At 30.7% G+C, this 25,495-nt stretch overlaps 2 protein-coding genes across 2 annotated transcripts; both read left to right on the top strand.

The window, feature by feature from the left end:
* The first annotated feature begins 1,291 nt into the window (after positions 1-1,291).
* LOC129285703 (ABC transporter G family member 25) lies at positions 1,292-10,229 on the top strand. Its single transcript, XM_054921513.1, has 3 exons — positions 1,292-1,502; positions 1,656-2,493; positions 8,786-10,229. The coding sequence occupies exons 1-3, from the start codon at positions 1,401-1,403 to the stop codon at positions 9,859-9,861; spliced, it is 2,016 nt and encodes a 671-aa protein (XP_054777488.1). The 5' UTR covers positions 1,292-1,400; the 3' UTR covers positions 9,862-10,229.
* Positions 10,230-23,916: 13,687 nt separating this feature from the next.
* LOC129293144 (uncharacterized) lies at positions 23,917-24,750 on the top strand. Its single transcript, XM_054930947.1, has one exon. The coding sequence runs from the start codon at positions 23,959-23,961 to the stop codon at positions 24,649-24,651; it is 693 nt and encodes a 230-aa protein (XP_054786922.1). The 5' UTR covers positions 23,917-23,958; the 3' UTR covers positions 24,652-24,750.
* Positions 24,751-25,495: the final 745 nt, after the last annotated feature.

Below are 25,495 nucleotides of genomic sequence, written 5' to 3'. Positions count from 1 at the left end.
ATAAAACATGTTGAAAGGAAATTGTAAATATGATTAGATAAGTAATTAATGTGCTCTCCAATTTAATATATATATATATATATATATCGGAGTGTGTGTATGCATTTTCTTCTATATAAAACATAAGTAACTTAGCAGTTGTAGAATTTTTTTTTCTCATTTTACCCATTTATATTTATTAAACTGGATTCTTATTTTGAATTTAAGACTTTCTTCTCACTTATTATCGGTACTTAGGACTAAGGGTAAAAAGAAAAAGAAAAATATATTTTCAGAAGAATAATGATTTTATTGGTGTGTTAATTATTGTTGAAAGATGCTTATATTTTGAATTGAAGAGAATAGTTGTTAGATACTTAAATATTTTCAGAAGAATAATGTATGCTTAAATATAATATACTCTAAACAAATAGTGTATGCCATTTGATTTAATACTTCTTAAGCTTATATATTTGTAATCTATCTTCTAATCTTTTAAATGTAGGATTTTTTTATGTTCTAATATTTTCTCTACTACTTTTTTTCTCTATTTTTTTTAATTTTTTTTTCTTTTTGCTTGGGCTTGTATTTTTTTTAGCCTCAAAACCTCAGATCTATTCAATTTTTTATTCTTTTTCTTCTCATTCTCTCTTTCTTTCTTTTTTAATCTCTTATTTTTTTTTCATCTTTCATCATTTTTTCTTTTCTCTCTCTCTTTCTCTTTGTTTTTTTGTCCTCGATTGAATGACTCTTGATACGATATTAAATTTCTTATATCAAGTATGCTTAAAAATAATATACTCCATCAAAATAGGGAGAGAGTAGTTGTTTTAATCATATTTATATGGCATCACTTATTATGTTCATCTAATTTTACCCTTTTAGCCATATTAAATATTAGGAAGGTTATTAAATGTTAAAATAATTTATTTTTAAAATATGTATATTTAATAAGAAAAAAAAGCTAAAAACATGAGAGTTAAAAATTTTCTTAATTTTGATGAAAATATTAAAAATTAAAAATAATTTATAATTAAGGCCGGTAAAAAACTATATGACTTGTGTCCCGGAAGAAATTCTTTGAAAAGAAGTCGGGACACACACGAGTGAAAAAGGAATTATATATTGAAGCATCATGCATCAATGAAAGTGGGGCACTTTGCATGAACCTCTTCAAGATGCTGCCAACTGTCCCTCCTTTACCTGCCACGTAGCCTCCCTTCTCTCTCACCACGTGGCTCTCCCATTATGGGTGCTCGCCCTCCCTCCTTATATATCCCTTTTCCTCTCCTTGACCTCCTTTCTTCATTCACACATAATCAATCAGTCTCCCTTTCTCTAAACCATATACACAATTTCCACATCCTTGTCTTCTCAATATATCACACTCAAATCCCTCACACTGTTTACACAGCATAACAATGCCAACACCACCACCACCAACAGCACCGTTTACCTCTCAAGAAACCCCTACCCCTACATCTCCTCCTTTATTATCTTCCTCTTATCCAATCACTCTCAAGGTACTAAACATGTTCAAATTACACTCTTCTCTCTTTCTTATATATACACGCACACACATATACATATTCATCAAGCATTCAATATTATCAAATGTAAACCAAATGATCCATTCTTTTATATCTTATGCTTCTATTTGGTGTTTGTTCATGCAGTTCGTGGACGTGGGATACAGGGTAAAGGTGGAGAAAAAGAAAGGAGGGAGCAACATAAAGCGAATGATCTCGTCGGTGTCCGACGGGAGATCCACGGCGGCGCAGGAGAAAATCATTCTGAACGGTGTCACGGGGATAGTGTCTCCTGGAGAAATCCTGGCGGTGCTGGGACCGTCGGGGAGCGGGAAATCTACGCTCCTGAACGCGCTCGCAGGGAGACTTATCCAAGGGCAGGGACTCACCGGAACGATCCTCGCGAACGGATGCAAACTCAGCAAACCGATTCTCCGGCGAACCGGGTTCGTGACCCAGGACGACGTGCTCTATCCTCATCTCACGGTCCGTGAGACGCTGATCTTCTGCGCGCTTCTCCGCCTGCCGAGAGCATTCTCGAAAGCGGAGAAGATAGCCGTCTGCGATTCGGTGATCGCAGAGCTGGGACTGGTGAAATGCGAGAACACGATCATCGGAAATGCGTATATACGAGGGGTTTCAGGAGGAGAGAGGAAGAGAGTGAGTATAGGGCACGAGATGTTGATGAATCCGAGCTTGTTGATACTAGACGAGCCAACATCGGGGTTGGACTCGACGGCGGCGCACAGGCTGGTGACGACGCTGGGGACGGTGGTGGCGCAGCAGAAGGGGAAGACGGTGGTGGCGTCGGTGCACCAGCCGTCGAGCAGAGTGTTTCAGATGTTCGATAAGATCTTAGTGTTATCGGAAGGACAGTGTGTGTATTTCGGGAAAGGAAGTGAAGCCATGAACTACTTCGAGTCCCTTGGGTTCAAGCCGTCTTTCGCCATGAATCCCGCCGACTTTCTGCTTGATCTCGCTAACGGTACGTCGTCCTTTTTATCTTCTTCTTCGTCTTCATCTCATTTGTGGGTTGGGCTATGATAAGTCGTAATTGTTGTTTTTTTTTTTTTGCAATATGATAAAATAATTTTTTCCTTTTTTAAGAAATTAGGTAGATACAGAATCGACTTTATGCCATGAATGTGACCTTTTGAATACAAGGGTGAATATTTAGATTTTAGAAGTCATAAAGTGTGTGAAGTTAATTTTGAGATTTCAAGGATTTTCAGCTTTGAAGGATTGTAAATCACTCAAAGAATATAATTGATGTTGTAAATTAAATTGAAAAAAAAAATGAAAGGATCTATTTTAAAAAAAAATAAGGTGAAAAAATGATCCTGGGTTTGCCACTTTGAAGCCTACTTATTGGTTATAGAAATAGAAAACACAACAAAATATTAAGCCATGTTTTAGCATGATAAAAATGTCACTAGACATAGATTAAGAAGAAATTAAATAATAAGAATTCAGTGTTTGTGGCTGTATGCAGGGGTAAGAATATAGGGACAGGGTATGAAGGGACAGCAGAGGGTAAGAATGAGTGGGATCATGAAGGGAACGAATAAGTATAACAAATAAATAAATAGATAAAAGATCATTAGGCACACACACATACTCCCTGTAGCCTTATAAAATAAGGTACAAAGAGAAGATTTTTTTTCTTATTTACAAGTCATCTCATCAAATTTTTATTATAAATTTTTCATTTGACCTCCATTGAAAATTGTAAAACATGTTGAAAGTCTTTTATAAACAGGATATAAGGAGTTATCCCTCCCTTAAAAATGTAAAGCATTCTCTAAGAAGTTAAATATAAAAAAATATAAGGTATTTTTAATCTTTCAAGTCATTGCCTTTTTTTTTAAAGTATCCATATTAAATAAATCACTTTATATTTATTTTAGAGTAAAATATCTTATTAAATAGAAATAAATATAGAAATATAAGGTTAGTTTAAAGATAAGTAATTATTTTATTGAAGAATAAGATTTGATTAAGAATATTTTTCATTTTTTAATGAAGAGAGTATATGTTATGTGACTTCTTCGATCATCCCATGCTTTATTTTCCCGGCACATTCTTGTTTGTCATAATTGCTAGCAACAAATATTTAGTGGGAGAACTTTATTATCCTTTGTGTCCTGTTCAGTTTAATTTGAATTAGTCTGAATCCTACTGAGTCCTTTAGTTAAATTGGAACAGGTTTAAGATATCGAAAGTCTTGCTAAAAAAAATTGTTAGCAATAAGGAGCAACACTTTGTTGATTGATGATTTCTTTATATTGCAAATTATATCATTCGTAATCCATATAGATAAGATTATGTTCACGGTCTATACATATAGATAGAAACATTACGAGAACTCTATAATTAAGAAGTAAAACCTATCCTTGTAAAATGAGAAACACCATCATACTTATATATATACAAACTTATATATGTATATATATAAGTATGAGATTTTTTTTTTTTTGCCAGCTATATATACTAATTTGCCCATTGTGGTGTTGCTTGCATTAGAAAAGAAGTAATAGTAAACTATATTTTAGGGTTTGAGAATATGACAGAGAAGATGAGAGTTCCCCAATGTGTAGAATAAATCATAATATTGAACTCTGCATGTAAACTCCCGTCGAATTGAATTGATTATTGAACTAGTTCTACAACTATTTCAATAAAAATATTTTATTAATAATCAGTTTAATTATAATTCAATTATGATTTTGATTATTAATTTTTAAATCAGTGTCTTAATTACTGGTTTAGCGACATGTCTTATTTTCAATATCTTAAAATAAATCCACTAATTAGATTGAGATATTTCCTTTTTTTAAAATAGTAATTGATGATATAATTGTAAAAGCATTCGTTGTTGGGTTTTAGTGTTCATGAGCACTTGGTTCAGATTTAGATATTTTTTATTTTTATTTATATTTATTATAAAAAATTATCAAATTTTAATAAATATACCTTATCATCAATGTGTACATTCAGATCATTAATTTATAAAAATTAAAAATATTAATATTAAGTTAGATCATTCAAGTTAAATTTATATTATTCAGATTGATGGTAAGGTAAAATTATTAAAATTTTATAATTTTATTTTAAAAAATATAAAATAAAATTGATACATCTGGATCGTTTGTATTGCTCATCGCCACTGAAACTGAACGCAATTGTAAAAGGGTTTACTGTGAGTGGGGAAAATTCCTTCATGTGGATACCACGTGTCTTCTTTTTAGGAACTCTCTGTCACTCCGCTTCACATCTTCTTTGCCTCTCTGAGCCTTAGCCACAGACACAGTGTTGTGTTCTGTCTCACTCACTCTCTCTTTCTCTCTTTCAAATGCCAAACTGATTTGACTTGCTTGACATTTCTCGTTCTTGATCTCTTTCGTTCCAATATCTTATTAATTTTCCACAAAGCCAAACAATAATTATAACCACCGATTCCTCCCTCCAACCAAACATATCTTATAAGGATCTTCCTTTACGCTAACTATATATATAGTTGGCAAAAATGACAAATAGAAAATAATTTTCATATGGATAAGCTAGCTCGCCAATTATATTATATGTGTGACAAATATATAAAATTTGAATTTTATAGATAAATTTTAGGTGATGAATTATGAAGGAGATGGAAGAAGACTTACGCAATAGACACACAGAAATGTGGGGGGGCGTTTTTTTTTTTTTTTTTTGGGACAGGGAAGTGACAGAATAGCTAGACCCACTAATTGATTTAAAAAATAAAAATAAAAACAAGAACAAGCTTTCCTTGGAAGGCTATAAAAGGTGATGGAAATGAAGGAAAATTATACTACTAGCCTTTAAGAAAAGTTTCAGATTTCCAATATCAAATGTTACGTGTCATGTTTGTGTGAGTGCGGACTTATATTATTCCTTGCTTTTGTAAAGATAATTGATGTGTTTATGATCATACACTTGTAGATAGGCCTTGAGGTTGGTCCCTATTTTCGTTATAGCCAGACAGATCTTTTCCAACTATACATATAACATCTATCACATGTAATAATTTATGTGCTTTTGCACTCTATCCATTGGATTCGAAATTACTTTTGTTGTCGTGCTGGAAATAGGCATTTAAATTGACATATTTCATACCATATTAATTAGCAACACTTAGTGGAGGCTATATATATCATACTTTTTTAAAAAAGTTAGATTCTTCAATTCAAAAAAAATCTATGCCTTTTTTTATTTGTAGCTATGAAACAAGCTTGTTATTCACAAGATTGAAACTCGACTTATAACATATCTTTTACTATTGATTATTGATTTTTCATTCCTTTGTTAGCGTGTTTTAGATTTGTTAGGATAATGAAATGCGCCTTTTTATCCTAAAAACCCTACTGAAGAAAGTAGACAAAAAGCAAATTAATTGCAGATATGTATGTGTCTTAAAGCCTGCAAGTTTTATATATGTCATTTGTCATTGATTTTATACAGATATAATTTATTTAAAGGTTGATCAAAATTATCTACACATACATATAGATACCTTAAATTATTGCAAAAGTATCCACTACATTTGGTGGGGATATATATTAAAGGTGGATCCATGCATAGAGAAAAAAATATATCAATAATTAAAGGTTTTATTTTTGAACAGTAAATTTTTCTTATTCTTTATTTCCTCTCTTTTCAAGTTCAAACAAAATAAATCAAACTGATCAGTAAAGTAGTAAAGCATGAAAATCAAAAGCCTGTCTCTCCTTGAACGAATCTTATCTTTATTGTTATTCGTTAGTCATACACACACATGGATAGATATATAAATATAGTAGGACTAGTTAAAATAGCTAGCTAGATTAGATCAACATAAATATCATTGAAAAGTTCTCCATGTGGGTCACACCAATTTAATTTATTGTTTATGGTTAAAACCAAAAGAAGAAAGTGGGCAAAGAAAAGCTGGGAAATATATATTGCTCAGGCAATAATGGATATCGCAGTTACGTATCAGTGTTCATTATAGTGTTTTAACAGTATTGCATCACTAAGCATGGTCTGCAAATTGATTAATACTTAATAGTGTGCAATAATATAGTAGTATTATTACTTAGTGCTGTTTGACTGGACACTTTATTTTTTTCCCTTGATTCTTAAAAGCTTGTTTGGGTTTTGTGCCTCTCTTTTGATTGATTCTTGAGCACCGTGATCATTAATATTATTAGTGGTTTTTGAGTTGATGACGACACTGATAACGTGAGAAATCATCAAACTTAGGAGTATGTTGGTTATAGAAAGTTAAAAATTAATTAGTGATGAGCCAGCACACTTGGATAAAAGTGGCACGTTGAATCAAGCTCTGCCCTTGAATCAATTGGTTTATCATAAATAATTAAGCATAATCTTGATATGATCTACCATTGTTATCTTGAATCTTATTGGGAAACAAAAGTTCATGGGTGTTTTATATAGGCACTCCTGGAGTATTGGTTTTTCTTTTTTATCATAATCATCACTTGGGTTTTCTGGTATTTAGATGTTTGCATTCTTTCCGCCTGCATGTTGGATATCTATACATGTTGCATATCTATATTAAGTTATTCAATTCAAGTAGGAGTGAACTTAAATCGATAAAAAAATTACCACGTTAGATAGAATTTTAATAAATAATACGAATATGTAATAAAGTATAATGACTCATAAACATCAATCTTAATATTTTAAGTTAAAATATGATCTACTTCTGCTGCTTGTCACCTAAAGAGGCGGTTCTAAGTTTGAACAAGAATGTTGACTTGTTTACGTTGTATATCTCCCTTTCTTTGTATAAGGAAAGGTTCTTAAGTTAGGGTAAAATTTAAGGGGAAAAAGTAATTTAATTTATTAAAATTATTATATTTGAAATGAGTGGAATTACAAGGGGATGTTCCATATTGATGAGTACACATGTCAAAATTTGACCGCAATTATATTGTTTTGAAAATGATGTGATGATGGATGGATGATGCCCTTTATATATGGTCGCTTTAATTATTTCCTTTTCTCACTTTTGAATTGCTCTAACTTTTTCAATTATATTATTACATGTTAGAATCTCTGTTGAATGCCTCCACGTGTTGGGCTGCCTTTAATTCATCCTTATAAAACACGACAAATGTGAAGCTCAATTTGACATAAAGTATTTGAAATAGACAACCTTATAGAACCAATATATATTTTGATATATATAGACATATCTACACATATACAAAAAATCAAAGGGGAAACAACCGGCCGTGGCCCAAACCTTGATGTCACCGCCACAGCACCAATCTTATATAGTGGAGACTCACCTTGGATTGTTTAATTTATAATTACAGCAAACACAAATCAGCTTTTTCAACCTCCACTACTTACGGCCCAACATAAAACTGACACTTAATTAAGAATAACGAAATGCCTAATCAATTAATCAAAAGGAAAAACTTATATATTTAGTTTTATATATTTATGGTATTTGTTTTTAATTAAATTAAGATATGTAGATTTTTTATTTTATATAAATTCTTGTTATTAAGTTAATTAATACATTATTATCCACTTGTAGTGATATGATTTGATAAGTATATTAATTATATAATGTTAAGTACATAAGTATTCCCTTAACTAAAGTCACACAACACGTATTTATCATCTCTCTGTGTAGGGTGTGATTCTTTGGTTTTCTTTTGATTCTGTGAAAATATATTCGGCTCTCCATGTTACATTTACATATGGTTTTTTTAATTGAATTGAATTTTATTATATGTATAATTGATAAAGATAACGTGGCCTTGGGTTCATAAGAATGTTTCGTAGCAAGGTTGAATGCTAGCTTTCTCTGTGTGTGTTGTCGTGTCGTGGCTTAGCTTCTAATCTTTCTGTCATAAAGTCGAATAACCCATTATTCTTGCCAGCCAAAAGCAAAGTAAAGCATTCTTGTTTTTCCCTTTTTTATTTTTTAAGGAATGCAATAACATTTAAACTTATCGATTTTCTTTTTGTTTTTCTTTCATCAGTATACTATTATTATTTTATATTTACTCAATTTTTTTTAATTTTAACTCTAAATTTTACTTTTAAATTTTAACTTTTACAACTCAAATTAAAATTCAAGGATTGGATAAAGATTGAGTTGAAGGTACATTGGGACCAAATAATTACTTTTCCAATTGATCTTCAAGTGTGGCTGATTATCCTAGTTTGATTGTTGAAATTGGAAGCAAAGAAAGCCATAAGAAGTTAATTAACGAATCTCGAACCTTCTCTGCATGCAGGTGTTTGTCAAGGTGATAGTACAGTGAGTGAAAGAGACAAGTCAAATATAAAGCAAACCCTAGTCAGCTCTTACAACGCAACTTTAGCTCCCAAAGTCAAAGACGCAATATTAAACTGTACCGACCCATGCATGAAACACTCTCCTCAATCCCCTCATCATCGTCGTCTTCATCCCCTGGAAACCACGACGACCAGATCCAGATATCAAGCAAGATACAGTAAGTTCATGAACACCATCTCCTTCTCTAACTGGTTCAACCAGTTCACCGTCCTCCTCCACAGAAGCCTCAAAGAGCGAAAGCACGAGTCCTTCAACCCTCTCCGAGTCTTCCAGGTCCTCGCCGCCTCCCTCCTCGCAGGCCTCATGTGGTGGCACTCTGATTACGGCGACGTCCAGGACCGCCTCGGCCTCCTCTTCTTCATCTCTATCTTCTGGGGCGTCTTCCCTTCCTTCAACTCCGTCTTCGCCTTCCCTCAAGACCACGCCATCTTCATCAAGGAGCGAGCCTCCGGCATGTACACTCTCTCCCCTTACTTCACCGCCCGGATCGTCGGTGACCTCCCAATGGAGCTCCTCCTCCCCTTCATCTTCCTCACCGTCACCTACTGGATGAGCGGTCTCAGGCCAGACCTGTGGTCTTTTTTACTCACCGTACTAGTCGTTCTCTTCTACGTGCTCGTGTCTCAGGGACTTGGCCTTTTCCTCGGCGCCGCAATGATGGACGCCAAGCAGGCCTCCACGGTGGCCGCCGTGGTGATGCTAGGGTTTGTGTTGATCGGTGGGTATTATGTTCACAAGGTGCCTTCATGCATGGGGTGGCTCAAGTACGTATCCATAACTTTTTACTGTTACAGGCTTCTGATTTATATTCAGTATGGTAATGGGAAGAGAATCTCAGAATTTCTGGGTTGCTTTAACAATGGAGGAATAGTGGGTGATAGAGGACACTGTAAGTTTGTGGAACAAGACGTGGTGGGACAGATAAACCCTTGGGTAAGCTTTGGGGCTCTGGTTATGATGTTTATGGGGTATAGAATGTTGGCTTACCTTGCATTGAGGAAGATCAAGACTTGAAGATATATATATATAAGGGTCTTCTAACATGCACACAGGTTGATTATGATGATGCAGAAAGAAAAATAAGTAATTATTATAAGTAAGAAATGGAAGGATCAGATTTTGGGGCTTGACAGTTTATTAATTGAGACCATGTAGGTTCAGATTCTTACCAATTGTAAGTGGAGAGAGAGGAAGAAAGTTGAATCTTATGAAGAAAATTTGATTGATGTATAAATTAATTTAAGTTTTAAATTTAGTCCTTTTAATGTTTAAGTTTGTACCCAATATTGAGGGAAGAAATGAAGAAATTTTTTCCCAGAAAAAAATGTAATCTGCAATTTCCTCTGTATCAATAACCTTTAATTTACTTAACTTTACTCCAAGACAGTGGCAATTTAGCCTTCCTAGTCTTTCTTTTCTAATTGCTAAAATCGAATTTTAAATATTTAAATTTAACAAGAAGCAAAAGCAAGGAAAAAAAATATTAAATAAAGTTGGATATAATGATAAGGACTAGTTCCTCAAAATACGTTAGAATCAAGATTTGAAGCTTTGTTTAAAAAAAAAAATGTTCATGTTTAGTGGCAATTTCAAATAGATGAATTAATTGGCACGGCTTGGCAGATGAGTGCGCATTTATATGTATCACTTCAATGACCATAAGGCCTAATTAATGGATAGCTCGGCTAATTATGGTGAAGGCCATTTGAACAAGAAGATAAACCCTCCTTATATATATTATATTGAATGTGCAAACCTAGAAAGTTAGAGTTATATAATAATAAAAATTATCAATACAAAATAGTACACAGGCATGGATAGCATATAGAGCCAACCAATTTATGATAATCTTATACTTTCAGGACAATAGTATAGTCTGTACTTGCTTCATTGATTAATGGAGAATGTGTATGCTTGAACAAAAAATTTATTCCAGATATAAAACTCTCGTAAACTTTAAACTCTATGTTTTATTCCTAATAAATTGCATTCTACTGATTTGTTTATAAAAGGAAAATATTTATTAATTCAGATTAGAAAAATAAGATTAGGAAGGAGCGGCCGTTTATATGGCTACCCCTTTTTTTTTTTTGTGGGGGGGGGGGGAACAAATATAAGGCTACCGTTTAAGTCTTTTTTTTTTTTTTATAACCTGATCTGAGCCATGAAAATTTGGATAATTTATATATATATATATATATATAAGAGTTTCTAAGTCTAGTTAGTTTGAGCCCTGAAAAAGGGTCCAGGTTTGGACTATCTGTTTAAACCTGTATTTATTTTTTATTTCAAAAAATGAGATATTTTAAATTTTTAAATTAAATTTAAATTTTAGAATGTGTTTGTATTTTAAAATTAGTATTTTCATAATTTATTTTTAATTTTGAAAATTATAATTTATATTTTAAATAAATAATTGTAATATTATAATGTAAAAAAATAATTCTTCTAAAAAAATTAAAAATTAAAATAAATAAAAAAGAGCTTTCAGAACTTGACGATGAGCTTAATCAATAACTAAATTTAATATAAAGGACTTTTAGGCCTGAGCCCACATAAACTATACCATATGGGCCAAACCCTACGGCCATTTTAGACATGCAAATTGCAAGAAAACAAAGAGGAATTATCATCCTGCGGACTCCTGCCAGCCCGACTGGTCAGGCTAATTTTATTGTAGGCCCAACTTCACGACTCTTCTCAGGGTCTTGCGCGTGTCTCAGATTAATGGGACACAAATTAATTTTATAGAAGAGAATAATATTCATGCTTTGAAATAAAATATAACATTAATGTAAAGTGAGCTATAAAAAAATTATAAAACGTATTAAATGTCTCCTTTTGCACAATAATTGAAATTGGGGATGGATTTGGATTCAGTCACTCAAAATAATTGTATTCATTGAATTTTTTCAATACTTAAAAATTATTAAGATATATTTTTTTTCAATAATTCAAAACAATTTTTATTATCAAAGCACTCCTTACATATGGTATTCTCTCTAAAAATTTGAGATTTATTTCTTTCTAAGCATTATATGACAATATCTTATAACCATTTAATTAAATTGAATTGTTGTTATCCTGAATTTTTTGTCCTAATATTTTTTGTGAGGATATCAATGGATGGCCTTTGAAATGATTTAATATTTGACAATGATTTCTAACAAATAAATGAGAACGATTAACTAGTAAAGTTTAAGTTTTAACAAGTAACTGATTTATCAAGTCTTTATTAGAAATTAAATCATTTTGGAGGTTTTTTTTATTGATATTTTGCCTTTTTTTTTTACGTTGAGCCCAAAAAACGAAATAATAGATTTTAAATTTCACCATAAAAAATCACACACACACACACACACACAATATACTAGGCCAATTTTGGAGGCCATATTTAGGAGCAGGATAATGACGGGCGAGATGCACGACTGCACGAGTCAAGATAATGACAAATCAATCCCAAGTTGATGGGAAAACAGCATTATTACCCCCCAAAAAAAAAATCCAAAGTTAATTGGAAAACAGCATTTTATATTAATTGAGCCATGGATTAATTTAACACATACATGAATTTAAATCTTCTAAATTTGAGATTAATGATTTCTGTGATATTTTTTTGTATTTTTTGATTTTCTCATTTTTTTTTGTAAAGTATAAAATTTTGTATCTCATTCTTAAAATGATAAATTTCATGAGATTTACAGATTCTCAACTTCAGAGGATTCATTCTTCACAAATATAAAATTATGTGCTAGATTTTTTACAGGACATGTTCATTTTATTTGGCTATTAGAATTTCATAAACCAATTTTGAGATTTAGGTTTTTGTTCAGAGCACCATGCCCCTCCAAGGCTTGTCAAGCATGCTAGAAGAGGAAATCCTCAAGATAAGTAGTTAGATCAAACAATGTGTGTAGGTTTTTAAGATTTTTACTACAATTTCTTTAGAGTGCCAAAGTGAAGCGAAAAGCTAAGAGTACATTAAATGACACATAAATTTGACTTGTATTACTAATGTATAAGTACAATGAGTGCTCTGTTAAACAAAAGAGAAAATAAAGTAAAAGTAGCCTAGGGGCCTGAAGCTGAATTGGCTAAGAGAGTTGTGTGAAGTAATCTTGAGGTGTGGTTAGGTCAAAGTTTGAGCATTACGCTAGGCAAGTTAATTTGATTGGGTTAATTGCATAGAATGTTGAGAGACCTTCAATTATGCACTTGTCGCGTGGTTGTTAAAAATGGCAATGGTACATCCCTTTAAATTTGAACATCGGTGCCAGAACGAGCAGATATTCACGCCACTGTATTACTGTGGATGAGCTTCATCATGTGGAGAGGCGAGTATAAGTGCGCCATATACTTTGGGTGGTGGAAAGAGTGAACGAGATTGAGTCTTAAGCTCCTTAAACAGAGTGTTATATTTAGTTTTGTCAAGGCTAACTATCTGATGGGCTCATATTCTATAGAACTAAATTGGGTTTCAGCCTATCCTTATTTTTGGCCCAGTGCTCCAAAACAAATTCAAACACCAACCTATGTCCAGTCTCTTTATACTACCACTCCACTCTTATCATTTGAGCTAGTTTCATGTGGCTTAATTGGTATGTTTTTTCTACGGTGTAAAAAAAATAATGAAGAAAAGTGTAAAACGACAGCCACTATATGCATTGAAGGCTAAAGCCACTATAGGTTGGTCACGTTCTTATCCTCATCACATGGTGGCATATGCCCATTCCACTCTTTGTTTCTTATTGTTGGGTTGTTGGATTCACACGCCACTCCTTTTTCCTTCTTTCGCATCACCAACGTCATCACACACTTTCCTCATATTATCTATAATTCATATAATAATGAATAAAAATGCTTTTTACATTCAATAAATTTCAACAATTGGCAAGAAGTGAGTTCAAGCTTTATTACTAACAGAAAAATATCCGTTAGAAATAAAGCTGCCAATAAGGTCAGTCTTTAAAAGATTAGGATTTAAATGGAGTAATCTTATCAAGCTCAATTATATTTCAGAGCTCTATTTTTATCAACCCAGCCCTAGACTTTAGGGCTAAAGGCTGGCTTTATTTTTTTATTTTTTAATTTAAAAATCTAAAAATATATATTTAAAATTTTAAAAAATTATTACACATAATATTGAGTCTAGAAAAATAAATTTAAATAAATACATACAATAATAAATTTAAGTCTAATAAAAACATAACATTACAAAATCTACATTGATAACAATCAGCTTTGCCAGAATCATTAACTAAATCTTGATAATTTTCATTTTCATTATCATCAACATCAATATAATGCCATCCTTCTCCTTGTGAGTCCCGTAGGTGGCAAAGATATTAAATTTTTCATATATTCTTTTTTCATCCTCATAGAATGAGGCTACAGTATTAGAATTAGTGTAGTATTTAATTTTTTTTTAATATTAAAATTTTGTGTGTGCGTTACCCCCCGCGCGCGCTCTATTTTGGCCAACTCGCCTTTAGTTCTCAGGACCTCAACCCTTTTTTTCATTTTTCAATTTAAAAATATAAAAATATATATTTAAAATTTCAAAAAAAAATATTACATATAACATTGAGCTTAGAAAAACAAATTTAAGTTAATATACACACAAAAAAATTTAAGTCTAATAAAAAATGACATCACAAAATCTACACTGATAGCAATCAGACTTTGCTAGTCATTAGCTAAATATTGATGATTTTTATTGTCATCAACATCAACATAATGTCATCTTCTTGTGGAGTCTCATCAATAGCAAAGATATCAAGCTTTTTATATATTTCCTCTTCGTCCTTATAAAATGAGTCTAGAGTTTTAGAATTAATGTAGTATTTAATTTTTTTAATATTAAAATTTTGTGTGTATATATATATAAGAGTTTAAAAAGGCTAGCCTTTTTATTTTAGGGCTTAAAGCCAAGATTGTCATTTTATAATCTATAGTGGCTTGGCCTTGAATTTTTTTGGGTTTAAAAGGGTCAATCCAACGGGTTTAACCCTAATTGACAGCTCTAACTATTTATAAGGCAAAAAAAATATATTTTTTATCTTATTTATAAGTCATGTTATTAATTTTTTATCACAAATTTCTCTTTTCATCATCTATTAAATATTTGTAAAAGAAAGCATGTTATTAAAATATGAATGTTTAACATGAACAAAATTGAAAAGCTACTAATTTTTTAGATTGAGTTAATAAACTTTAAATTTTTTTAATTCTTATAAAACATATTGTAGGTGATTTATAAATAAAATATGTTACATACATGCTAAAGATCCCCCCACTGGAAAAAAAAAAAAGGAGAGTGACAATTAAAAACTTTGTAAAAATATTAATGTTAAATCAAAAATTTTAATATTAAAATATGAGAGAAGAAGTATTGAATTGGGGAACATTAATATTAAAAAAAATTAATTTAATATTAATATTTTTATGGGAACCCTATACTTGTCACTTTTTCAAAAAAAAAAAAACTATCAAACTGCCACAATGCGAGTCCACATGCTTCCAATTCAACTTTACTCCATGACCTGTCAATCATCCAGTTGAAAAACTAATTAATCAATACAGATTTGGAAATTTATTATAAACTTATTTAAATCTATAAATTTTCTTAAACTGGATAATATATACGCTCCAAGAGTTTCATAGAACCTTGGTACTGAAAAATAATTTTAATGTTTAAATTGGTTTACTTAAATTTTTTACTATATTTTGCTAAAAAAAAAATTTACTATTAAATTTTTAAATATAATTTTTAAGCAATTTACAAGTAAAAAATAACACATAGAAATAGGCAATCTAATTTTAGAAATCAGTATAATTCAAAATATTTACACAAAATATATTAAATTTTAAAAATATTTGTAAAGACATGAACAAACAAAAACTTTAAACACCATCTCCAAAATTAAAATGTTTATTTAAGTTTTGGTCATTACTTATTTGAAATATTTAAATTTAAAATTTAATGTCATTACAGTATAAACATTATTCTTAACTTGGGGCTTCTAATTAACACTGGTGTGAATTTCGTATGTTAAAAAATAAAGTCTAAGAAATAAGTTGTATTTTTTACAACTCATGAATATAGTACAATTTTTTTAAAAAAAATTATAGTACTACTTGCATGAGTTTTAAAATTGTATAGATGCAAATAATTTACAACATGAATGAAAATAAACTTTTAGGCCAAAAATAATGTAAATGAAATGGAAAATATCATTGTATCATTTTCTTAAAAAACAAAATATAAGAGTCAAGGATCAAATTATATGTGTGTGTGTGTGTGTATTATAAGGAACACTAAACTTCACATCCTATATTTAATCTAAGATTAAATGAAGTCACAAATATTCATTCGTTGGCCAAAAATAAAAAAGACAAATATATATTGATTCAATTAAATGAATGCCATCAATGCCAGTTTAATTATCCCCATCGTTGTTTTGGCTTTTAATTTATTGATAGAAATCGTAATAAATTAAAGCTTGGGTCACGTTCAGCCATTTAATGCATATGATCACTGATTAGCTGGATCAAACTATATGCGCCTTTTATTGTAAATTTTTTTTTCTCGATTCGATGAATTAAATCAATACAGCTATATATTTTCCGGACAAAAAATTTAATACAATACTTCTTTTATTTTTATTTATATAAAAAACTATCACTTTTTATTTATTTTTTATATAAATAAAATCACATATTTCAATGAGCATTTATTATACATTTTCTAAATCATTCTTCATAATTTATATTAATGAAAAATAATTAATGCATGCTTATATTTATTAGAGCTGGAAAACAAGCAGGCTCGGCCTTCATCGGCCTGACCCTTAAGAGCCCGGCCTATAAGAGTTTGAGTCCTTAAGTCCAATTTGTTAGAAATTGTGTCCTAGGGCCAATCATATAATTATTTAATAAATTTTTCTTTTATTATCATATAATTACATGTTCAATATCATAACTATATTTTTTGACAAACTATAGTGATTGTCCTAAATATTCCTAATCGGTCATCTATGAGGGATCATAGATGAAACAAGACTAGTATGACTTTGATTAATTATAGAGATACAAATCAAAGTTATAGGCACTTAAAAGAATACAAGGTGCTGAACCAACCCGCTATGAGAAAGCTGTATGGTACAAGTTATAAGCTTATCTCATATGTAACTATATCACTAAGCCCTTTGACCTAAAATCATCATGGATTCCTATATGATGACCATTGAACTTTAACCTAGTCAAAAGTCACATTTGACCTGGTGATCATAAAGGCTATAATTGAGTTTAGTGATATTCATACAGAAAAATATGAGTGGTTAAGATGGAATTTGTCCTTCACATTAAGTAAGAGATATTATTGGGCCCTTTGATGAGTGAGACTGAAAAAATGTATGGCCATACTATAATGAAAAGGTTTTTTTTATTGCTACTGTCAGTTCACTTAGAGATCGCGAAAGTAACGGTTAGGTAAAGAAAAATGATAATTTTATGTCTCATACTTGATCGAAATATCGCATGACAAAAGAGATCTGATACGGTTGCATGATAGGTTGCATCGCATCATCAATCCCCATGTGAATTGGGTAATTTCAATATCTTGCTAGAAGCCAATTGTGACTTGTGAGCTAATAGCGTAATTAGCCTACTGCCAATTTTATATAAGCCTACAGGGTCGCATATAAGAACAGCCTAATTCAAGCTATAATATTCAAGTTCATTGAATCTGAAATATGTCTAAATGCAATGAATGTAATATAGGATAAATGAATTATATATATATATTTAAAATATTTATTTGATAAATATTTATATATAAATTTATATGAAATATAAAATATAAAATATAATTCTATATATATATTTCAATATATATATATATATATTCATATGTGTGTGCGCATGTGTCTATCTATATCATGTGTGTGTGTGTGTGTGTGTGTGTGTGTGTGTGTGTGTGTGTGTGTGTGTGTGTGATATATAAAATTAAATATATATATTTTTGAAATATATATGTATATATATTCGTGTATATATATATATAATATAATATGTATGTGTGATATATATTATATTATATTAGTTTTAAATTTAATTTTATATGATAAGTTAAATTTAATAACTAACATGATATGAGAGAATATTATATCAGTTTTATATTTGTATTTATAAGATAAATTTAAATTAGATATGATATCATAAATTAAATTTATGAGATAAATTTAATTAAATTTTTATGGGCGTTTAAGTGAAAGATGAAAATATTGATCCTTATATTATATATAGATAGGGACGTCCATTATGAAAGAGGAGAGATTTAGAAAAGTTTTGACGGTAAAAATATTTTAAAAGCCATGAAACATTCTATAGAAAGGAAAAATATCATTCAAAGAAGAACGGACACTAGGAGCGCTAGCATGCTGTTCGAGTTAGAGAGTTGTTCGTGTGGATACCGATAGAGAGAGTAACTCTATATTGTCAACTCCTGAGATCTAAAATCTTGAAGAAAACGTACCCTAAGTTCAAAAAATTAAAAGGTAATTCTTCTATCTACATTAATTTAAACGAGTTCATTCGGTCCATATCAGGATAGAAACTTTAAAATTTTAGTTCCCTATCCAACATGATTTCCTATTTTTTATTTCTTTTCTGAGGCCTGGCCCTTATTTGAAAGGCTTAAGGTTGAGCCTGTAAGCCTTATTCTAAAAAAAATTAAAAAAATTAAAATAAAATTAATCACTATAAATTAATTAAAATATTCTAAAATTAAAAAAAATCCTCATAATATTTTAAAAATTAAATAACACTTAGAAGTCTAGTAAGAAAATTCAAATCTTAGTTAAAAAATAGTTCTTTTTTTATAAATACACAAACATATTCCCTCCGTTTAAAAATGTAAGGCATTTTTAGTCTTTTAAGGTATAATTATTATATTTTTTTTAAAAGTGCCCTTATTGACAATGACTTCATATTTATTGTTGGGTGTTTAATAGGGGTAAATATAAAAAAATAGGGTTAGCTAATTACTTTATTGAGGGATGAGATTCAGTTAAAAATGTCTTATATTTTTGAACGGAGAGAGTAATAATTATAGAAAAATAAAAAAAAATCAAAAATTGTATATTGCACATTGATATTTATTAAATTATATTAAATTAATTTTGAAATAAATTAAAATTAACAATAACGTAACACGTGTAAGATCAGGGCTTCAGGTGAGTAGGTCCTTAGCTTCAAATACATGTTCTACTAAAGAAAAAAATTAATAATAATATAACAGGATTTGAAAGGCCTTTCGGGCCCAAGCCTTTTTTTATAAGACTTATTAAGGCCAGGCCCTCAAGTGTGATTATTTTAAAAAAAATTAATTTTTAAAACTTGAATTCTTATTTAAATAGGGCCTCCAAGCCCGGCCCTTATTCTTGGCTCTAATGTTTATTGATATAGGGTATTTGAGTTCATTTTTTTATTTTCAAACATAATTATTATGTTTAACTAACCTTCTTAAACTGTGTGATGTAATTTTTTTCTCTTATATTTAGAAATCGAGGAAGTATTTCATTTTTAAGTATAAATTTACTAGCAATATAATTTACACTTGAATAGTTTTTATCTAATTGTGTAACTTTCTTTCTTTTAACTTGTCTGTATATGTACCCAAAAATTGTGAATACCTTAATTTCTCAAATAAAAAATTCCAAAAATATCTTTTATTTAATAAAAAGAGAAGAGGGAGAAAATATTTAAATATTGAAATAATAAGAGATAATTTTAAAATAAGTTTTATTAAAAAAACCAAGGGCTTGCATTTGTATTAATCCTTAATTGTTGTCCTCCATGCAACCTCAAGTTTGAGCCTGCTTCTAGAGGTGTCCCTCTCAATGATACAGCTAAGTTCCTCATTCCCTTGTGCAGAGCTTGTATTATTAGTTGCTGTCTTTCTCTCTCTCTATATGTTCTGATGTTTCTAGAGAGATAGCAAAGAATTTTTGGTTTTCTTCCGTATGTCTATCCACGCAATCATGGATTCCATGCAAACTTCTGCTACTGGACCATTAGATATATTTAGAAGGTTTACCTGTTCACTTCCTGGTTTCAACCCAGGGCTTGTGCTGTTATTGCTCATTATCATTGACATTATGTGCTCATAATGTCCACTTATCTCAATGTCAGGTATTAATAGTTCTAACCTTGCAAGTGCATAGTTTTCTTCTGGCTTGTTAGAACTAGCACATGTTTCATCAATCTTTTTATCTTTCCTAATCCTTGGCATTTTGCTACACAATGTCCCACCAAGCATGCCACAAATGGGTCATCGAAAATAATAAAATTACCAAAAGTGCTAGAGACACTGAGTCTTAATTGATAACAAAAGGTCTTCGAGCTCCCTTATCACAGTTTACCCGAATGTAAAAGATACACAAGAGTTGAAATAATAAGTGTTTGATTAATGCTAAAGGATTATAAAGCACAAAAGGTTACAAGCTAAAGACGAAAGTAAAGCTACAAGTATAACTATTTGATGAATTTAAAAACTACATATGTGAAAAACTTCAATATTTAGGTTTGTGTTGTTCTTTGTCTTCTGTGATTTGCTCCTCCTTTTATAATGACTTAGCAGTAGTGGTTGCTCCCATGACATTTGGAATTCATTCACGAACTATTGGGGATTCACTATGCGCAATCTGCGAAATTCATGGCATGGTCTACTCTTAATGCATTCCATTATTTAACTATCAACTTGTGTTTTTGAGATACTCATGAGTAATGGTCATGTCTTCGCAAGATTTGGGGCCCATTGAAGTTATGGTCTTATATACCAACAATCTAAGTGGTGGCTCTAAGACTTAAGGAATTCGAGGACCTGTGCTTATCTAACTAAGTTATTCTTTTAGGATCTAGACTGGCCTTATTGTTTAGATTACTTATTGAGCTTCACTTTTTAGTTACTTAGCCTACTTTAGGTTATAACCCTTTATAAGTGATGTTTCAATTTTAGCCCAAACAAATGTATTTAATATATTTTTTCCAAAAATACCCTTTAATAAAGGGTGTAATTAATGAGATTTTTTATTGCTTACATGTATCTTTCTATTAGAAGTAATCCTATTCGAGACATGGTCCGGCACTAAATGTGAAAATCTCTCTTAGTGAGGATTTGAACCTTGGTTTGCCATATTGTGATAAACTAACCTCTTCCATGAGACCCAACTCCCATTAGTTAATGAGATTTTTTTTATTGAAACAACCAATTAAATGAAAGTAAATATCGAAATTAAGAATGTGTAATTTTAAATGTCATTAACTAATTATTTTTTTATAAAAAGAAAAGTTTAAGTGAGCTGAGTCTTAAAGATTCACTAAGACTATAGGATATGCCTTCAAATTCAAATAGCGCTTATAAATTTATTTTTACAAATCATTCATTAATAAAATTTTCATGTCAACAATGAAAATATAAAAGTGGTTTATAATATTAAACGGAGGGTGTATAATTTTTTGAACCGTAGGTACAAATTTATAGATTGATTAAACCTTGATAAAGACAGAGACCAAAATAATAAGTCAAACCTTTGGTTTGGTTTGAAGGATTAATTCTGTGGGACAAGTGCGTTAATATTTTAATGTAGTTGGCTTTGGTAGTTTCAAGTAAATTAGGTCAATTTTGTTGAACTTGCCATAGATATCATACGTAGGCGGTGTCAAGTAAAGTAAACGACAGTTAAAAAGTTAACCCTGCGTATTTATTTTCATCCTTCAATCCAATTTGTCTCCCTTTTCCAACTACTTTTCCGTCATCTCTTACTATTAAAAAAATAATATATTTATATAAAAAGTAACACTCATGCTATTGATTAGAATGACAACAATTTCAGGCAAAAAACAAGTAGAATAACAATAATTTAATAGAAAAAATATTTTTATTTTTATTGAGAAAATAAAATATAGAAAATAGGTAACAAATTAGCCCCAAACTTTAGATCCAATAGCATCATTAATTTTAAATTTATTTATTATGTAAATTATTCTTTTAACTTTTAAAAAATATACAATCAAATCTCTATCATTTACAAAAGTTAAATTTAATCGTTGGTTGATCAAAAAATAATAAAAACTAACCTAAAAAATTACATTTTTGGTCCTTTTTTTATATTTTTTTGAATCATCACCTATAATTTTTGGGTCCGTTATTGTAATTTTTTGGTTCTTTTCTATGATTTTTTATATCCTCTTGTGTCATTTTTTTAATCAACTAATGATTAAAATAATTAATTTCTATTAACAGCAAGGATTAGGTTATATTGTTTTTAAAAGTTAAGAGAATAATTTGCATAATAAATGAGTTCAAAATTTATAATGCTACTTGACTTAAAATTCATGAAGTAATTAGCTCATTTACTTTATAAAATATAAAGAATCTTCTGAGTATAATTTTCACAGGAAATAATTCAAAATTTTAAATGATTTAAATTCATCAGAATGATCTGAATTTAATATAACACTGGATGCATATAATAAGGATGATAATATCTTGCAGAAGTAAAAAAAAATTTAAAGATATACCCTCGTTTCCTGGTTCATCTTACTATCTAAGGGATTAATAACTGAATGCTTTAAAATGAAATTAGATATTGAAATTTTTTTATATAGAAAAATCAGTCAATAACCGAAGTTACATTGGGTTTTGATTAAGGAAAAAATCACACCTAAGCCTCTAGAAAAGAAAAAATTGCACCTAAAACATAATATATTTTGAATTGTTTTTACAGGCCCAAAAGTCTCAAATGCAAATATGTTTCTTCATAAAAAGATGCATTTGCCCTTAATCATACAAATTATGTATAATAAACAGATATTATATTCTTCATGTATGGATCTTGTCATGTCTTTATGAATATTGTATGTACATACACTTGAAAAACTTATAAGTTTGGAGTAAATGTATTTTTTAAAAAAAGAAACATATTTGTAAAGCCTTCAGGCTTGCAGAAACCATTTGAAGTGTATTAAGTACATTTTGAGTATTGAGAGGATAAAAATTAAAATAGCAAAAAGAAGGTGTGAGATGGGGAATAGATTAGGGTGAGAGGTTAAATGCACAATAAATGCAACAAAAAGCCCACAAGAGACAAGCCTGGAGCAAGGCCTCATGGTTGGGGCGGCGTGTATCCCTCTCCATGTGATTACGATCACTCGCTTCCCTCCCTTCCATTTCTCTCCCTCCTCCTTCATCACACTCATTAAAACCTTCCCTTTCTCTTCAACCTCTTCCTTGCGTCTCTATTCTTTTTCCATTTTTCCATTCTGCCCCCCCCCCCCCCCCCAAAAAAAACCTTCGTTCATTACATCATTTTCTTAGTTTTTTATTGCCCACATGTGATCATATTCCAAATCTGGTAAAACATTAAATATATACACTTCTTCTAATAAGAATTTAAATTTTAACTTATCATACCATGAGAAATTAACATATATTATTTTCTTTTCACAAGTTAAGTCTTCCAATTTACTAAAAATACATGACAGATCTCACAATTTAAAAAATATTTATAACATTAGTTATATTATTCATCAATTAACTTCTTCTACTACCCAACCTCCTATTGGTAATATCATTTTCTTTTCATCACTAAGGTCTTTTGATTTACTAAGAATATAGCATATCTCAAAGTTTAAAGAATGTTTATAAAATTATTTATGGATTATTTATTAATAAAATCTTTATATTAACAATAGATTTTACCATCTAAACCGATCTTCGTTGGCTAGACATATCAACATCTACTATTGTCTTATGATTACCTTTTGCCATTAATTTGAAATAGGATTTAGTGGTTTTTTTTTTTAATTATGGGCTTATATTGCTTTTTTATGTAAAATTTATGGGTCAATATTGTAACTAGACATTAGTTTGGGGCCGTAACTGTAATTTGCTTATTTGTTCTCTAACGATCCGTCAAATATTCATTTGAGAAAGAAGAGAAAACGTAACGTCGAATTTATTGAGTCATGTTTGTGCATATATAAATTGTCCTAACAAACACCAAAGCCAATAAAAATAAAACTCAAAAGCTTCTCTCTTTCCCTTCCATGGATTCTTCTGCAACTCTCCCAAAACAACTCCACGCCGCCAGAAAACACCCGCCGCCGCCACAGCAGCAGTGGTCTCGTCGGACTCCGTCGTTCTCCTCCTCGTCCTCCTCCTTCTCACCATACAATTCATCTTCCTCCCTCGAATCACTGTTCGCCGGCGCCGACGACGTGGACGAGCCTAGCCCTTATTCTCCTCTGAGATTCTCCGGCGTGCCATTTTCTTGGGAACTTCTTCCTGGAATTCCGAAGAAACAAACATGTTTCAGGAAGAAGCTTATTCAGGAATCTTCCATGAAACTCCTGCCACTGCCTCCGCCAACTAATACAAGTTCTTACAATTTCAAGAAGAAAAACTCTCTCCCGAGCATCTTTCAAAGAGATCCGTTTTTTGCAGCCATGGTTGAATGCTCAAAGGGCGGCGACGATCATGAAGAAGAAGATCATGATCATCAAGTGAGTGGCAGAAGCAGTCCTGCTTTCTGGAACAGTAATAATGCTGCAAGCAGAGGAGGGAGAAGATCTAACAACAATAAAGGTTCCAGAAGTATCAGTGATCGTTTCGGATTCGTCAGCATTTATTCATCCTGCAAAAATGCTTCCCCAGTTTCTGAATCTATAATCTACCTTCCAACTTCAAGGAGATCAAGGAGCAATTACCAGCATTTTAGTCGCAGGTCTCTCGGAGCTTAATAACTTTCTTTTATTTTGCTTGAGTTCATGTGTAAAAACGATAAGTAAATAACTAGTGAGTTGTTATATATATATATATATATATATGGTATTTAGTATGTGATCCTCCACAATCTGGCATACTTACTGCTGTTAAGTAGTTTGATCTCTCTCTCTCTCTCTCTCTCTATATATATATATATCTCAACTTTGAGGGTTGAATTTAATTAGATGAAGACCTGTGTGTATTCATGTGGTCACGAGAAGGAAAAAGGAGAGGAATCTGATTCTCTGAACTCTGTTTCTTGTTTCCTAGTTCCTAAGTTAAAATATGGTATGTGAAGACGAGTTATGTCTTTGAAAACTTAAAGTTATTGTTGTAATGTGTTAATAATACACGTATAGGAAGGTTGTCTGGTTCTGTTCAGAGATCCATGATCACTCAGAGCTATAACCATTTTCTTATATTTTGTTTTTATATATATATATATATATATGAGTTACAGGTTGTATTCGAATGTTGTCCAATTGAATTCGTAGCTCTATGAGCATGATTTTTTTTTTTTTATCTACAAGATCTTAAAACCATCAACCTTAATTATATAGAGGGGAATTAAATCGTTCCACCCAATTTTAATTTGTTGATTTATGTGTGTGTATGAATTTCTTTAAATATTTTTTCATCTATACCCTTTTTTAATTAGTTAGTTCAATTAGAATATTTTATTAATTACATTTCTAATTACGGGCATCTTTAGAAAAACCGTATTAAGTATGTCTTGAAAGCTCAAAATTTATTATGTTTTTTTAACATGATATTTAAAAAAATGATTTATAATACTGAACGGAAGGGATATATGATATT

This window comes from Prosopis cineraria, unplaced genomic scaffold (assembly GCF_029017545.1).
Source record: "Prosopis cineraria cultivar Desert tree isolate PC_DT_omini unplaced genomic scaffold, ASM2901754v1 PC1, whole genome shotgun sequence".
In the NCBI taxonomy this organism is placed as follows: Eukaryota; Viridiplantae; Streptophyta; class Magnoliopsida; order Fabales; family Fabaceae; genus Prosopis; species Prosopis cineraria.
This window is presented reverse-complemented; position numbering and strand designations above follow the sequence as displayed.